The 17,908-nt window shown below is 41.0% G+C and overlaps 1 protein-coding gene across 10 annotated transcripts in view; it reads left to right on the top strand.

The window, feature by feature from the left end:
• Positions 1 to 17,908, top strand: part of NF1 (neurofibromin 1) — a 199,297-nt gene that overhangs the window by 148,327 nt on the left and 33,062 nt on the right. For 8 of the 10 annotated variants that reach the window (XM_075013308.1, XM_075013307.1, XM_075013305.1 and 5 more), the window contains 14 exons: positions 37 to 377; positions 2,452 to 2,654; positions 3,775 to 3,968; positions 5,238 to 5,378; positions 5,914 to 6,193; positions 8,898 to 9,112; positions 9,534 to 9,595; positions 9,726 to 9,840; positions 10,545 to 10,646; positions 12,547 to 12,687; positions 13,272 to 13,398; positions 13,926 to 14,057; positions 15,278 to 15,413; positions 16,726 to 16,883. In XM_075013308.1, the coding sequence (XP_074869409.1) occupies positions 37 to 377; positions 2,452 to 2,654; positions 3,775 to 3,968; positions 5,238 to 5,378; positions 5,914 to 6,193; positions 8,898 to 9,112; positions 9,534 to 9,595; positions 9,726 to 9,840; positions 10,545 to 10,646; positions 12,547 to 12,687; positions 13,272 to 13,398; positions 13,926 to 14,057; positions 15,278 to 15,413; positions 16,726 to 16,883 (2,347 nt within the window). Of the gene's footprint in view, positions 1 to 36; positions 378 to 2,451; positions 2,655 to 3,774; positions 3,969 to 5,237; positions 5,379 to 5,913; positions 6,194 to 8,897; positions 9,113 to 9,533; positions 9,596 to 9,725; positions 9,841 to 10,544; positions 10,647 to 12,546; positions 12,688 to 13,271; positions 13,399 to 13,925; positions 14,058 to 15,277; positions 15,414 to 16,725; positions 16,884 to 17,012; positions 17,618 to 17,908 lie in introns of those variants that run through there. The other 2 variants (XM_075013311.1, XM_075013310.1) reach the window with 2 other exon arrangements.

The raw sequence follows: 17,908 nt of genomic DNA, 5'->3' as shown, positions 1-17,908 counted from the left end.
CAGCTACTAAATCATACTTTTTCTTTCCTTTCTAAGGTTGGGTCTACCGCTGTGCAGGTAACATCAGCAGATCGAACAAGAGTCCTGGGACAGACAGTGTTTCTAAATGACATTTACTATGCCTCTGAGATTGAGGAGATATGTCTAGTTGATGAGAACCAGTTCACCTTAACCATTGCCAACCAAGGCACACCACTCACCTTCATGCATCAGGAGTGTGAAGCCATCGTTCAGTCCATCATTCACATACGGACTCGATGGGAGCTGTCACAACCAGACTCCATCCCACAACATACTAAAATCCGCCCTAAGGATGTCCCTGGAACACTACTGAATATAGCATTGCTTAACCTGGGAAGCTCAGACCCTAGTTTACGGTAGAGATCTCTTAACCCTTATCTTGACCAAAATGTGTGCTAATTTATTTCTAAAGTTTCCCCATTAGTAAGTGTTTTACAAAGAACATAATTATTTTTTTCACTAAAGCACCACAAACTTTAAATTTATCTAGGAGTAACATTAGTGTTTCCCAAAAGAAGGTCAACTACTCTAAGGTGAAAAATGAAATGTAAATTGTGCCAAGTCAAATGTAAATGTTTTGGAGATCTTAACTTTCATTCTGAAAAACCTTTTCACATTAGTAAAAAGAAATATTTCAATTTTAAAGGATGGGATTGATAGACAAAATCTCATATAGTTGCTTGCATACCAGTTCACTTTACTTCCCTAATTGTAAAATCCTGCACCTCTTTCTTTGGGTTTTGTTTTTAAAAATAAGCTTGAATTTGGTCTTGAGGGACCTACTGGCTCTTTTGCTCTTAGAAATCAGAATAAGCAACAGAAAGATACATTTTGGAGCTGGCTGCAAATTTTCCACTGAACATTTCTTCCTATGGAAGAGGCTGAGTCCTGAATCAACATGTTCTATGGGAATGCCCCAATTCTTACAGGTACCAGGTAGGTTTCCTATGGAACCCTGCTTGCTGGGCAGGTGTCGGTCACAAGCCTACCTGGTTTCTTGCCCGGTTAGTCGCTTTGCAGGCTGATGCGGAGCTAAGTCGAGGAGCTTCTTGGACTCAGCATCCCATGAGACCTAACTTCCATGCTCCCTAGGATCTCTGCAATTTGGCTGCCAAACTGAGAGGGAGCCTAGAAGCCCTAGGCTTATAGTCAGGACCACTGACAGGGGAGCAGGATAGATGACAAAGGGGGCAATTGCCCCCAACCCTGGCCTTTCAAAGGAGCCTAGAGCTCTGACTGCTGCTACTGCTTTGGTAGCCAGAGCTCAGGGCCCCTTTGTAGTGCCTCAGCAGCACTGCTCTGGCTGTTCATGGCTAGCGGGGGACACAGCACTGTGGTCCAGAAAGCTTATTACTCTTGGCCTCACCCCTCCTGCTCTTGGCCCCGCCCCTTCCAGGGCACAGAGATGGCCCCTCTCCCACCTTGCCCTGGGGCCTGTGGTGGCTGCCAGCACTGCTGCTTATGATCCAGGGCAGCCCATTGGAAGAGCTGCCTTGAAGCCCAGGGTTGCTGGCTCTCACTGCCAGGTGGACTACCTCAAAAGCAAGTCTTTCAAATTCCCAGCTTCTTGGAATTGCTAGCTTCCTAGCTCTCCAGAATGCAGGACTTTCAGGGGGGCTCAAACATTTCAAAAAAGCCTGTGTGAATTTGGAATTGCTGTTCTGTAGGAAATGGAAAATGTTCAGGTTTTGTTCAATTTGCACTAGAATATATTTTGAAATTTCAGAACTTAAAATGGGAATTCCAGTTTCTGGCCAGCTCTGTGTACTTATACAGACACAGTATAATATACATGTATGTACTGTTTAATTTTTAGAGGCTGCTGTTCTGTGTGTGTGACTATTTCCTGCATTGCTTTTAATGCACAGGAGAATTCTAAAGTTACCTTATTACCATTATTCTGTAAAATGTACCTGTGTAAGATATGAGCATTTTAACGTTACGTGTGCAATATTTAAGGAGATATTGTTTCCAAGGATGAACTGGTTTTAGTCACAATCTCAAAAATATCTGAAATTCAAATGTACGCATTGGTTTTTATATTGACCTAAAAAAAAATTGATCAGATTTTTGCTTGGTAGCCCATTTCTCTTTTCTTCCTTCCTTCCTCCCTCCCTCCCTCACTCCCTCCATATCATTCTAATCTGTTTCATCCAAGAGTAAATAGACCTGGAGCCCTTCAGTAATGCTCTTTCAATTTGTCAGAGAGGATTTATTGAGAGAAGGAGCTTTCTGTGGTGCTGGCAGTCCCTGGAAGGAAGGAATTAAGTTTGGGGTATAAATTCCTGATTTTCTTGGCATGGCAACAGACTGAATTTTAAAATACATTAATGCTATTCTTGTAGTGTTTGTAGTGGAACTGTTTGTGTACAGTTTTTATTAGATGCGTAGGAAAAAAGTTTAAAATGCATCATGTATGCTTTTTTACAGGTCTGCTGCCTATAATCTTCTGTGTGCCTTAACCTGTACCTTTAATTTAAAGATAGAAGGTCAGTTACTGGAGACTTCAGGTCTGTGTATCCCTGCCAACAACACCCTTTTTATTGTGTCAATTAGTAAGACTCTGGCAGCTAATGAGCCGCACCTTACCTTGGAGTTTTTGGAAGAGTGTATTTCTGGATTTAGCAAATCTAGTAAGTAGCTTTCATTTTCTCTAACACTAACAGTGAGCTTCAAACAGTCCAAGCTTTTCAGTTCTGTTAAAGTTAGCATAAGCCATCTTGCTGTTGAGTCATTCCATCGGCAGAGGAGGCTCCAATTAGAAATGCAGGTTAAAGCAACTGAAGGAGCTTTTCAGATTTATCCATTATATCTGTGTCCTAATCAGCAGGTTGGGAAGTGTTTCAGGAAACAAGTGGTGTCAAGATACAGCCTGGAATCTAGCAGTGTGGAGAACAATGTAAAGACAAGATTACTTCATTCACAGCATTATTTGAACAGTGCTCTCCTTTTTATAGAATGGCATCTGAAACATTCTTTAGACCTTTTTTATATTAATATAAAACAAATTGTACAAATCGTTTGTGGTTTACAATAATTCTTGTTTAGAAGTATCTTACTTCATATTAGCTCTTTCACATCCGTGCTGAAAATTGTGTTCAGCAGTACTTGGTGTGCAATATTTAAGGAGAGATTAATTTAGTATCATGAATTCCTGAGAAATAGACACAAATTACATGTTAGTATCCATTTTGGTGGTAAGTCTGAAAAACAGACCCAGAAGATATACAGGGTCTTTCCTCTACACACATTTTTTGTTTCCTTTAGGTTATTAATAATGTAAATTCTAATCTTGGGTCTGATGCGCTCTCTAACCTGCGTTCAATCTTGGAATATAGGTGTCCTTCTTGCCTCATGTGTAAAATTGATGATATTTACTTCATGGGGGGTATTGAATATTAAGGTTTCGAAAGCACATTAAGGATAAAAAGTGCTGCGCAAATTCTAAATGTTTACGCACTTTGAGCCCGTTTCTCTGACATCTCTTCAGAATGAATTAAAATGTCACTTTTTAATTCCAGCTGCCGTAAATTGTCTGTCTTGGATATCATTAGAACGATATGTTTCTTTGTAAAGCTTGTCCTTTTGCCCAATAAGTCTAGTTCTGATCTTCTGCCATTTTTTGTCCAGGTATCCAATGTTTATTTTTGGACAATAAAATTAATTGAAAGTGCTTGCAAATTATTCTACACATACAAAGAGAAGAGGCCGTCATCGGCCTTCTGTTACAACAATGTGAATTTTTTATTTCAGGTATTGAATTGAAGCACCTTTGCCTGGAATATATGACTCCCTGGTTGTCAAATCTGGTGCGATTCTGTAAACACAATGATGATGCCAAACGCCAGCGAGTCACAGCTATTCTTGATAAGCTTATAACAATGACAATAAATGAGAAACAGATGTATCCTTCCATTCAAGCAAAGATATGGGGGAGTCTTGGACAGGTACTTGACTGCATAAATTCATCACCTTTACTGTTTGAAGTACCAGTGAAGTTAGAGGCTGGAATTCACTAACCCACGTTTGTCTTATGTTCACGTGGGCATCAGTGGATCACTAAAACTTGAATGGTCTTTCAAGTATGTTACCTATTTTGTTCAGTCTGTTCCGCCTTGTATTAGTCTGTGAGCCTCTGATCTCGGCTACATTAGAGTTAGGTTGACGCAAAGCAGCTTACCTCAATCTAGCTGCAGAAGGCTTGGTCTGTACTATAGGTTAATAAGCACTTAGGTTGACCTAATTCTGTAAGCATCTACACTAAAGCATTGCTCTTGCTGCTGTAAGTTGCCTGTTACTCTGAACTTGTAATGCCACCTTGGTGCAAGAGGCATAGTTCTTAAGGTGAAATAGTTAGGTCAATGTACTTTTAGCATATGCACTGCATCAGCAATTCCCGCTGTCATCCGCTGACAAATCAGTGCAAGCGTTCCTGGTGATGGTGTGTAATTATCAGGCAAACATGGAGGATGTGGAATTGAGGGGGTGAAATCCTGCCTTTTTTGACGTTGGTGAGAGTTTTGCATTGATTTTCATGGAGAGAGGATTTTATTCAAGTTCTTAAGTGGTGAAAATTACAATGGATTTGAACCAGCAGTTGAATGCTATCAGTGGCACTTTAGGGCTGTTTTGTCTGGATAGTTAAGAAGAAATATTCTTTCCATTGCTGATTGTATGAAAATGTTTTTACACGTCATGAGTTACGGTTTTATTGATAGCAAAGACCATGTTTGGCTAATGCTTTAAGCAATACCTTGCGTCTACTATAAGAGCTCTTCTTGCTTTTTAAAAATAAAAACAAGATTCACTGTACCTCAGAAGTCCCAGTTGTGTAGTTGACAAATTGTGTTGCTTTAAGTAATGCTCTATCTATAATCTTAGATTCAAATGACAACTAGAAAATGATATGCAAATTGAGTTCTCATGGTGTAACTATACAGCTGTGAAGTATGCACACTTAATTTGCATTTATAATGAAACTTGATAGGGTTCATTTTAATTCAGATGTATCATAATGTAAACATTCTGTTAAATTAAGTATGGTCTTTGTTATAAAAAATCATTGGAAGTGCTGGTGTGATTTACACCACATATATACATTCAAGCAATAAAACTAAATGGTCACTTGTCTAGCAGGCTGCCTGATTCAGACTTCTGTACATGAATTTCGTTGGACTGACAGTAACAAGTAAATGATTACTTATTTTCTCCAATAGATAACAGATCTTCTTGATGTAGTGCTGGACAGTTTCATCAAAACCAGTGCCACAGGAGGCTTGGGATCCATAAAAGCTGAGGTTATGGCAGACACAGCTGTAGCGCTGGCTTCTGGAAATGTGAAATTGGTCTCAAGCAAAGTGAGTGTGTCCGTTCCTTAACTTACCTTAACTTTAGCTTCAATCAGTTATTTGACACTGCTCTTCAGTACCAAGGGTCAGCAGCCTTTCTGAGGTGGAGTGCCAGAATTTGACCTTTTTGATCTCTAGACACATTCTGAGTGCTGCTGATACTTTTTAAAGTCACCAAAAGTCCTACTTACAACAGCTTAATTAATACATAAATGAAGATGCAGAGCTTTACCATTTAGGTAGTGTTTGGTAGCATTAGCTGCTCTTTTGTTAATCCACAGCAGCCTGGCTTTGAGCAACCTCCCAGCTGCATGGGGGAGGAGAGGTGGGGCTGAGCCCCAAACTTGTGTGCCCATGAAAGTCGTCTCGTGTGCTGCTCTTGGCACCTGTGCCAGGAGTTGCTTGCCCCGGTCTAAACAATGATACACTTGAATTTTAATGTCTGTTCTAAACAGAATCATTGTGAAGTTTAAATGTCATAGTATGAGTAAAATTTTGAGCATTACTTTTCTTTAAATAAAAGAAAATGTTTGCTTCCTTTCAGGTAATTGGGAGGATGTGCAAAATAATAGACAAGACTTGTCTGTCTCCAACTCCTACATTAGAACAACACCTGATGTGGGATGACATTGCCATTCTAGCACGTTACATGCTGATGTTGTCCTTTAACAATTCTCTTGATGTGGCAGCACATCTGCCCTACCTCTTCCATGTAGTTACCTTGTTGGTGGCCACTGGTCCTCTTTCCCTTAGAGCTTCCACCCATGGCCTGGTCATCAATATTATTCATTCTCTGTGCACTTGTTCACAACTTCACTTCAGCGGTAAGTTCTTCAGAAATATTACATTACATTGATCACTCAGTAATTAGCTTTAGCAAATATATCCAAATTAGCTGGTCCTGCGACCTTATCCCATGCTCATTTCTGTGAAATCATAGACGGGGCTACAACAGAGGTGGGCAGCCACCCAAGAAAGATTCAGGTGCCGCTCAGCGGATTAGCAGAGTGCTCACAGCTGGCAGCATGTGTTTCTACTGGTGGTGCACATCCGCATGTTCAGTACATGTAACAAAATTATTTCCGCACATGGATGCAAAACATTAAAGGGAACATTGAACTACAGTGTTGTCTTTCCAGACCACTAATAAAGGTGAATTCTATATCAGTTGTAGATCATGAGTGAGGTCACAGCTTGCTTGGGTTTGAGCCAGTATGGCCCATTGCTACAATGCATTGGAGTGATAGAAATTTATTATCTGTGATGGTCATAAGTCAGGAGAACTTTTAAAAGAAGACAATATTTCCTATCAGTTGTTAATTGTAGGAAAACGATTGTGGTATACAAAGCAGTAATAAAGTGGCTGAGATCGATAGTTGAAACAAAAGTGAGTCATTTAATCAATCTCTGCTATTCATTATGAATATTTGTGAGCAATAAAGATGAATCTTTTATAACATTAAGGATTTGTTTCTTTTCTGAGGTTTTGAAAGTGCAGTGTTGCTGATCTTCAGCTTTGAGAGAGACTAATTTAAGGGTTTATGGCTGGAATGAAAGAGATTTGGGTTAAGAACTCATGAGCTGATTTAGGGCAGGTCTTTATTGTAAATAATGATTAAAAGGAGTAGCTTGTTCAGAAGTGGGGTGATGTGGGCACATTATCAGTAAGGATTTTTGTGATAAATGAAGGGGAAGATGTCATGTCTAATTGCTTGAAATTCTTTCGTTGAGTAGATGGGTAGTATACCAGGTAACCAAGATGTTGCTTGTGTAAGACATTTGCAAAACTAAATATTAGAGGATATTTTACATAACTTTTGCTGTTTTTCAAAGATACCAAGGTAAAATGTCCTCTGAGAACAAAGAGAATTAAACCCATAAGCAAATATATGTTCATAGTTTCTTATCTCAAAAGCGCAGGTATGAAAGCATGTTAAAGGAACCTTAACACGTGCATACATGAGAGCCATTTTCCAAGAATCTGAAAACATATTACGTAGATTAAGTACACTCAGCCCTCATTAATCGAGTACTTTACTTACGAGTACTCACTTAAACGAGGGACACACACACTTACCTTTGTTACTAAACAAGTGAACTGCCCCCGCTAATGTGGCTCCAGCCTGCCACAACCTGGCCTCCACTGGCTCCACGGCCCCAACCAGCTTCAGCCTGAACCCCCTGCTGGCTCACAGAGGGCCCGGTCCTCCAGCTGCGCACATCAGCGTGGCTCCTGCCATCTGGCGTGATGGGCGTGTGCCTCCAGCTATGCCATCAGGCATCTCCAGCCATGCTGTGCAGCTCTCCCGCACCCTCCAGCCTGGCTCGGCCCACTCTCAGCACCCTCCCCCTTGGCTCACTGCTCCTCCTGCACCCTCTGGCCTGGCTTGGCCCACTCCCAAGCACCCTCCCCCACTGGCTTGCAGCTCTTCCCACACCCTCTGGCCCAGCCTGCCCAGCCCAGCTCACTCCCAACACTCCCCCAGCCTGCAGCTCCCCATGCACTCCCTGGCCTGCTGCCAACACCCAACCCAGCCCGGTCCCCAACCCCTCCTGACCTGCTGAATCCCCCAACCTCCCACGTACTGCTGGTACAGACTGGAGAAATGAGTCGCCACCAGGTTTTAACCCTCCCTCCTGCTCATGGCCCCCAAACTGCCCCCAGCCTTTAACCATCTCCAATACCCCCCGCCAAACCCAAGATTCACTTACCATTCAAAAGCAGCACCACATGCTGCCGCTCCTTCGCCAAGTTAGGGGCACTAGGAACTAATCAGAGACTTTTACATGTATTCTAATGGTACTTTATTGTCCCTCTTATGAGTTTTCACCTGCGAGCAGAAAGTTGGGAACCAATTGTGCTCGTATAGCGAGAGATGAGTGTATTAAGCCCCCCAACAGCCCAGAGATATAAGTAGCTGTGTCTGTTTTACCAGTGGATGAAGGGATTGTATAGTGTGCATAAAGGCCAAATTTACAGAAGTGCTGAGTACCCACAAAAGGGATGAGATTTGCAAAAGAGCTCGGCTTCTATTTAGACAGAAAATGAAGGGGTCAGGTATTCAAAAGTGTTCAGAAGTTACAACTTCTATTCAGAAAGTTGATTTTAAATGACAAGTATAGAAGTCAGCAGCACTATACCAGTTATCTTTTGAACCACGTGTTCTCCAGCCTTTTAGTTCCATGGCCCTCCTGAGAGATCTTGTGGAACTCTCTCCCCCAGTCAGATTCCTTCCTTACCCTACTTCTCGTTTTCCAAATATTTATTTCTCCTGACAAATTTTGAGAATTAGAACACTGGGTCACACACCTAGTGGCACAAATACAAGCGAATAGCGTGTACACAGTATTAAAATAGGCAGAACAACACCCCGGGCCTCTCCCCCCCCCCCCCACCCCCATGTAAAGGTGGCCCACTTCCTAGTACATGCTTACACCTTAAAATAGGCTCCTGGTCTTGAGGGTACTTTTGACATGTGGGATGTGATTCAATAAATTAAATGTAACTTGTAAATCCTTAATTAACAGAGGAGACGAAGCAAGTTTTGAGACTCAGCTTAACAGAATTCTCACTACCCAAGTTTTATTTGCTGTTTGGAATCAGCAAAGTGAAATCAGCAGCGGTCATAGCATTCCGATCCAGTTATCGGGATAGGTCATTCTCTCCTGGCTCCTACGAGAGGGAGACGTTTGCACTGACTTCCCTGGAAACAGTCACTGAAGCACTGCTGGAGATCATGGAGGTATGATTTATAAGACAACGAAACTAATAAAAACCATCAGAGACCCAACGTAGTATTGCACATACTGGTATGTGGGAAACCAGCTTAAGAAGATGTAGGCTTCCTGTCTTAGCTTAGCACAAAGTGCTTAAATAAGAAATATCTCTGAGAATTAAAAGTAGATAATTATTTTAAACATAAGAAAGCAGTCCTGTAGCACCTCAAAGACTAACTATTATTTATTAGGTAATGAGCTTTCATGGGAAAGACAACAAAAAGCTTTCCCAAGAAAGCTTATTACCTAATAAAATTATTAGTCTTTAAGATGCTACAGGACTGCTTGCTTTGTTTTGCAAAGATAGAGACTCACACAGGTACTTCTCTGAGAACATTTTAAATAGATGCTTTTGCTGAAGCTCACATACATTACATATCTTTTTAGGCTTGTATGAGAGATATTCCAACATGCAAGTGGCTGGACCAGTGGACAGACCTAGCACAAAAGTAAGTTGTGATGCATAGAACATAACCTACAACTGCATGTGTCACAGATGTGCAGCTCTTGATTTTTTTTTCATTACATAGGCATATGGAAACACACTTGTGTAATATAACTCACTTCTCTTTCTTCCAGGTTTGCATTCCAGTATAATCCATCACTGCAACCAAGAGCACTTGTTGTCTTTGGCTGTATCAGTAAACGAGTGTCACATGGGCAGATAAAACAAATAATACGAATTCTTAGCAAGGTACGTGACACTTTGTAGACTAGTTCCTTTAATTGCGAGATATAATCATTTTCCTCTTAAAGTTTGCATTCAGCAAAATTTAATGACTAACACATTTTTAGCATGCAGAACAAGGAATTGATGCATAAATGAAAATCCAGAGATAATTCATCTCTAACTGAATATGGAGTATTGCATTAAGGGTGAATCTAAGAGCTCAGTGCTTGGCTTCATCTGTGTAACATCTGCATATTTACCAGATGTTAAAAGCAAGTAAAGTAACTAAAGAAGAATTGAGTGAAGCACATACCCATTTATACAAGTGAAATATTTTAAAACGATGCCACTAGCTTGGTAATGGTAATCATTATACCAAACAAGATCATAAAGCTGTGTTGAACTCCAGGTGACCACCGTACCAAAAAGATGAATTGCCATTGAGCAATTATTACTCTACTCAAATTTTGCATATGTAAAATTGGGTGAATAGTGTCTGATACAATAGCAGCACTGATCCTATATCATTGTGGCACCTTAACTTTTTTATATGCACCATATAACATCTTCTAGGTTTGTAATCCTCATAGACAGTACTTTGGAATCCTCTTAAAACAAGTTTAAGCTTTCCAAAATTAAATCAAAACTGGTTAGAACTTTGGTCTTTAGATCCTGTTTTGATTAAAAAAAAAAAAAAAATTTGTTTTTTTTCCCATTTTTCCAAAAAGGGACTTGAGAGCTGTTTAAAAGGGCCTGATAATTACAACAGCCAAGTTCTTATAGAAGCCACAGTTATTGCGCTAACCAAGCTGCAGCCACTTCTTAATAAGGTAAACAACACTGATAAACCTGTAAATGTGTTCTGTAAAAGAAAACTGTAAATGTGTTTCAAATTGTGAATGGTGCTCCTGCTCCTTTACTGTAAAAGTAATCCCTGTTCAAAGGGCAATGTAAAATGTCACTGGTTTGTATTTGTGGCCCTGTCAAACTTTGGCAAAATCAGATCTTGCATATGAAGCTTTCTTGTGAAACGCAGTTATGGTCCAAACTCATGACAAGACTTGAGAGAGCTTATTTCATGCAGTTCTGTCCTGAGCCCTTTAGCTCTTTTGGCATTCCAATTTATGACTGCTGGCGCAGGTTTTCTGGATCATCGTTTGTCATAGAAGCGAGCCTCATTTGATTTAAAATGTTCCAGTCATAAAGTTCATGAGTTTGTCAACACAGGCAGTTTGCATACAATTATGAATCTCTGTAAAATTTCCCTGTGGAGTTGTATTGGAACAAAGTAAATTTGAAAATGGGGTGAAGCTCTTGACTCAGGAGCTTACTGGAAGAGGGTGCCTCACTCGATGAAGTGTCGTCTTCTTTTCAATTGATCTTGATAATATGTTCTGAAGAGAAATTAATTTTCCATCAGTTTTCTTGACATTTGCATTTGAGAAGCATGTTAATGTAATGTTAACCTTCCATACACATCAAAGAGGTTAAGCAAATATTGGAGATCTATCTGAAGGATCTTCTGGTGATGTTACCATTTGGTATTTCATCTTTATTTTGGTGATTTCATTATGTATTAGCATTGTCTGCTAAGCTAACTGGATGGTATTATGTAGCCTTTAGAATTAACAGTGATTTGCAAGAATTAGTTGTGTATTAGTCTCAGGTTCAGTTTTATGTTGATATCATGTCCTTACATTTTAGTACTGAAGTTTAATTCAAGTATTTGTGGTAAAGACAATGCCAGAAGGGATGTTAATGGTTACGGATGGGGCAGAGGGCTGCTCCACCCCTGCTGGGAGTGTTGTAGACAAGGAAACTCCAGCCTTGCTATGTCCCCACCCCACTTCCGGCCCCTCCTGTTTTAAACAGTTAACCAGTTAAACTTAATGTTTAACGATTAACTAATTAAGCAGGATTTTGAATCCCAAAATGAAAGCCGTGTAGCCTTTGGATGGGTTCTGTTTTGTCACGTCAAATTTGTGTGACTCTTAGCTCAGGAAAAATATATAAAGCTAGTGACTTTGGATCCTGCTTCCACATGTCTTACATGCATGTCACGCTGGTAATTTCATGCACAAAGAATCAGAATTGAATCCCCGACATACCCATCAACTATAAGGGAAGACACAGGGCTGCCAATGGGGGCAGTCAAAGGGGGAAATTGACTCAAGACATGTGGCTCCTGGCCACTGTGGCTGCTACTGTGGTAGTGGTGGCAGCAGTGGCTGGAGGCCTCAGCCCTTTAAATTGCCACCAGAGTGCTTCCAGCCTGCTCTGGGTGGCTCTCAGGGCTGCCTGGCAGGGTGGCTATAGCATGGTGTGGGCAACACTAAGGACTGGTTGTCGTAGGCCCACACCTTCTGCTAGTGTGGAGCCCATTTTCCATATTGGTGTAATGCAAGTGTAATACTGATGTGAAGTGTGTGTGATTTGAAAGAGTGGAATGAATGGGGAGGCCCCAGTCAGAGTGATCCTTGTGACTGATTCTTCTGCAATACTTAGGACATTTGCTTTGAATCCAGCTGCTTAGGGAATAGAGATGGTGCTCAGTTTTGTCTTCAGTGTGGTTGAGGAGAGAATCCTATGTGCAGATAACAGACCTTGACCAATCAAGGATAGCTTAATAATGCCTGGCATATACAAGATTACCAGGATTCATCTTGTCCTGTTTTTATTCATTTTCTTAAACTATTTTGAAGTTAAAATCACTGTAATATTTTCCCCTAGGATTCTCCTATGCACAAGGCCCTCTTTTGGGTGGCAATGGCTGTGCTGCAGCTAGATGAAGTTAACCTTTATTCGGCAGGTACAGCACTACTTGAACAAAATCTACATACCTTAGATAGCCTTCGTGTATTCAATGACAAGGTAAGTGATCCACCCACTAGTAAACTGTGAGCAACCCTTACTGTAATGTGATTTCTTATCTTTGAAAGCAGACGGACAATTAAAGAGCACTGCTGTCTAATACCCTGGCTTGCCAGGAAATCAGTATTCCAACATATAAGGGTCTTAATGTAAACGTGCCTATAAAATCTCTCTTATTTAATGTTGATTCCTGTGGAACCTGAAATTCAGCTGCAAGGTAAAAAGATACTAAATTAAGCTCAATACTTTTAGGGCTCTTCCACTTCTCTTTAAATGTTTACCCTAGTCTTTGACACAGAGAAACAGCACAATTGGCAAATTCATTCTCACACCTTCAGAAAGAAAGTGGAAAACGTCCAAATTTCTAAATCTATAATATTGCCTGGAATCTATCCAGAGTGGCAAAGTGCACAGAAATGTCAGCATTACGAATAAAGATTTGACTTCCACGTGTTATTGGAAGTTTCTAGTTTATTTTGATTTGTCATCCCCACCACCACCCCAAAAAACAAAGTTAATGGTGTCAACAATAAGTTTGAATAAGTAGCAGCTGAATACCATCAGGCACTGATTTTTCTTAACAGAGCCCAGAAGAAGTATTTATGGAAATCAGGAGACCCTTGGAGTGGCACTGCAAACAGATGGATCATTTTGTAGGACTCAACTTTAACTCGAATTTCAATTTTGCACTAGTAGGGCATCTTCTAAAAGGTAGGAATAGAACATATGTTATACTTGCTTTTCATGTCCTATTCTAAATTAGTTTAGAAGCATAACATAGTCAAGAATGACTACAGGATGAAATCCTGACCTCAGTGAAGTCATTTGCGAAACTCTCATTCTCTGCATCAGGATTTCATGTTTTATACTGTAACTGTCACTGAAGATGTGGCTTTATTTATATTTGCTCTTTTGTGCTACTTTCCGTATCTACTTTCTCTATCAGTTAAGCTTGACTCCATTTCAGACTTACTGCATATTTCAGAGGTGACTGTAACAGGACAGAAATTTGAATAAATGTGCAAAATACTTGCAGGGTTCTAGTCTTTAGGAGAAGGGCAGAAAAAAAGTAATTGTTTTAATGTATTCACTGATTTTTGGATTCCGTGTATGCAAAGGATTCTGAGAAATATCTCACTGAAAAATATTGGTAAATATATTATAAATAATAGATATGCATTAAAATGAAGCATTTAATACTTTCTTTGTAATGATTTCTTTGTAATGCTGTTCCCTAGGATACAGGCATCCCTCTCCTACCATCGCAGCAAGGACAGTAAGGATTTTACACACACTACTAGCTCTGGTTAACAAACATAGGAACTGTGACAAGTTTGAGGTGAATACCCAAAGTGTGGCTTACCTGGCAGGTAAAAAGAACTACTAATCTTCTGCCTAACCAAAAGGACTGGGGTGTGGAAATTCTTGACATTAGTTGATAAAATATTTAAAAGCTATTGGACAAAAACTTTGTCAGATAACTACAGGGATGTTCAGAAAAATAGTACGAAAGGTTAAATCAGAGCCATCCTGTCCAAAGGACAGTTGGGGGCAGCTGCCCTGGACGTTGTGCTGTCGGGGGTCCCCCATGAGGCCCAGGGCAACCTGGAAGATTATCAGGGGATCAGCTGTGCTGCTGCACTCACCAGGTCTGAGAGAGCTGCAGGAAGCTGAGTGCCCCAGCTCCTGCCTGCTCAGCTCTGCTTCATTTGGAGGTGGCAAGCAGAGCACCCCAGGCCCATCCTGCTTTTCTCCCACAAGTGATGCAACTGGGATCTGGGCTTGGAGAATGCAGTGGGCTTGGCGTCAGATCGCTTCATTTCATATCACTAATGGGGAGTGCAGGGCGGAGGGGGCCTGAACTCTGGTGCTGATGCCAGGCCCTGGGCTAAGTCCTCTGACCTTGCTGCTTGGGGTAAGGGGTGCAGATGGGGCTGAGCAGTGGTGAGGATTGGGAGAAGGGGTGCAGCGAGGACAGGAAGAGGCGAGGAGGGGCCAAAATAGGGGTAGGTCTTGAAACGGGTGGGATGTGGCAAGGCAAAGCTGATATAAGAAGGGATGAGGGATCACGTGCGGGTTGTCCTGGGCCCTGCACACCCGATGGATGACACTGGATTAAATCAGTGAGGGTTTGTTGTAAGTTAAGGGAATGCTAACAAAGTTAGCAAATTCAGCAAATCACATACCTAGTGACTGTTTCCTAATTCTCCCAGGGGCTGAAGAGAGTTTTTAAAATGTAAATACTTTTAATGCTTGTTTTAAAAAAAAAAAAAAAAAAAAAAAAAAAAATACAGAGTTCTAGCAGCCTAGCAAGAGTGAACAATGTGGTCATATAGAGGAAAATATTTAGGTAAATAAATCTTTAGTTGTAAACTTTTGGGGGACGGTAGTGAAAAAATATTCAACTAATTTAAAACTAATTGAGAATCTTCAGTGTCCTTTAATTGACTTCAAGAATTTCTGTGAGAAGTAGTTGTAGCTTCCAAGGGATTTGTGTAGGGGGGGAGGAAGCAAAATCCACTGATTACTACTTATGTGCCTGAAATTGTTACTGTCTTTGAAAACCTGTTAGCTTTCTTTGGATTTCTAGCTTTGCTGACAGTGTCTGAGGAAGTTCGAAGTCGCTGCAGCCTAAAGCATAGGAAGTCCCTCTTGCTGACAGAGGTGTCAATGGAAAATGTTCCTATGGATACATATCCCATACATCACAGTGACACCAGCTGTAGGTCAGTGTTTCTTGTTTTTATTTATTTATTTTAAATTACAGCAGTTGTGTGATCCTCAGTGAATATTTTGGGAAGCAAACAATCTTTTGCAGCCTTATTTAATGCTGACACATTATGTGTTAAGAACTATAACCAGCATTCAGAAGGGCTGCCTAACAATCAACTGTGTGGTCTGAAGAAGTGGGTCTGTCCCACGAAAGCTCACCTAATAAATTATTTTGTTATTCTTTAAAGTGCTACTTTACTGCTTTTTTGTTTTGTGCAATGATAGTTCAAGGCCTAGACACTATTTAAGTGCTATATGTTTGAGTGAGACTTAAGTGATGTCTAGACCTCTCTTTATTGGGCTGAACTTTAACCTAAACCTGGATTTTAATAATTTTAAAAACATAATCATCTTCATTTTTTGGCTTTGGCAGTTCCATAAAATAGCTGCCATAGTCATTTCCCTACTTCTTTCTTTTGCAGGGATTCCAGCATACAATAGCTGGTAACATCAGTATTGCTAATGTCCAGTGAAATCATAGTGTGGGAGGTCTGCATGTCAGTGAAACAGCAAGGCCCGTTTTATGAAATACTGAGTACTTCTAGCATTATTAACGTTTCAAAAACAAGATATAAAAACCACCTCAATCAGCCTTAAGTGGTGCCTTTTCTTATAAGTTGGCTTCCTTGTGCTGGGTCATTTTTTATAATTTTTTTTAACCTTTTCAGTAATATAATTACACAAAGGCCATGTCTACACTAGCCCCAAACTTCGAAATGGCCACGCAAATGGCCATTTCGAAGTGTACTAATAAAGCGCTGAAATGCATATTCAGCGCTTCATTAGCATGCGGGCGGCCGTGGCACTTCAAAATTGACGCGCCTTGCCGCCACGGGGCTCCTTTTCGAAAGGACCTCACCTACTTCGAAGTCCCCTTATTCCCATGGGAATAAGGGGACTTCGAAGTAGGTGGGGTCCTTTCGAAAAGGAGCCCTGTCGGGACGAGCCGCACGGTGGTGGCAAGGCGCATCAATTTCGAAGTGCCGCGGCTGCCCGCATGCTACTGAAGCACTGAATATGCATTTCAGCGCTTCATTAGTACACTTCGAAATGGCCATTTGCGTGGCCATTTCCAAGTTTGGGGCTAGTGTAGATGTAGCCAAGGTGCCGAATTTCACTGATAATTGTAAAGATTTTGTTACTGTATGATCACTTCCATCTGACAGCTTTAACTATTACGCAATAATAAAGTTGAAATAGTTGGAGGGTATATAGCCAAATGTGAAACTCGTGGTTTTTAAAAATTGAATTCCTCCACACTTTCAGGACACTAAAGGAAAACCAGCCATGGTCCTCTCCAAAGGGGTCAGACAAACATCTTGCTGCCAGTTACCCCACAGTAGGACAAATTAGCCCACGAACACGGAAATCCATGAGCTTGGATATGGGGCAGCCATCACAAGCCAACACTAAAAAACTGCTAGGTAAGTAAAAGCCTCAGTTTACTAATTTGTTGCATTGGTCTTAAAAAATCCAGGGCAAATAAAATGATTTGGAGTCAATATAACTTACTTGTTTAACTCTTTAAAATATGTGCCTACCCTTTCCTCCAGACAGGGACATATAAAACAGCTACACAGTGCAAAATGGACCAACCATCACAATTAAAATCACTCCAAGCTAAGACTCTTCTCTCTTACCTGCTTCCATCCACCCAGTAGGAAGTCTGGAGTGGGAGGAAGAAAAGCTTTGTCATAGAGTGTGATGGTCATCAAATTCAAGCAATGCAAGACCAAAAAGGTAGCATGTGCAAAGTTAAGATTGTTTGCTGCCACCAGCCCTCTCCATGAAGCTTTTGAGGGTTAACCTGACCACCTCTGCTGATCTCATTGTCTGTGGTCAAAGCCAAAAATAAGGTAGTCCCACAGCATTTAGAGCTTTTGACAGTTGTTGCTTATTTTTCTAATTGAAGTACTGGAATATATATGAAGAATTTCACTGCCTTTGAAAAATCAGTTTTCATCTTGCTGATTTTTGACCATGTAGTCTTAAATGTCTAAGGAATATTTTTACAGGTTGAACCTCTAAAACTGGGAAGTTCTGATCTGCAGCATCTATGGTCCATCAGGATCGTGGCTGTTCCTGGACCAGAGAGCCTGGGCAGCTGGGACTTAAGTAGAAGGAAGACCTGCTGCCGGGAGCTTTGCCAGGGCTGGGAGTCTAGCCAGGGCCAACGTTAGCAGGGCTATCAGCCCAGCCGTGGCCAGGAGCCCAGACGGAGCCAGTGGACACAGGGCTGGAACTGACCATCCTTGGTCCAGCAAACTTGCTTTTTCAGGACTGGTCTGGTCCCAAGGTTGCTGGACCAGGGAGGTCCAATCAGTAATATTTTTTTGGAAACAGACAGCTCTTAGGGACATAATTAAAATTTGTATAAATTACCTTCGAAGTGGAAAATGATGAAAACCTATTTTGGTTAGTTGCCAGCAACATGTCGTACTTAAAGCTC

The sequence above is a fragment of the Carettochelys insculpta genome, chromosome 19 (genome assembly GCF_033958435.1).
Source record: "Carettochelys insculpta isolate YL-2023 chromosome 19, ASM3395843v1, whole genome shotgun sequence".
NCBI lineage: Eukaryota > Metazoa > Chordata > Testudines > Carettochelyidae > Carettochelys > Carettochelys insculpta.
This window is presented reverse-complemented; position numbering and strand designations above follow the sequence as displayed.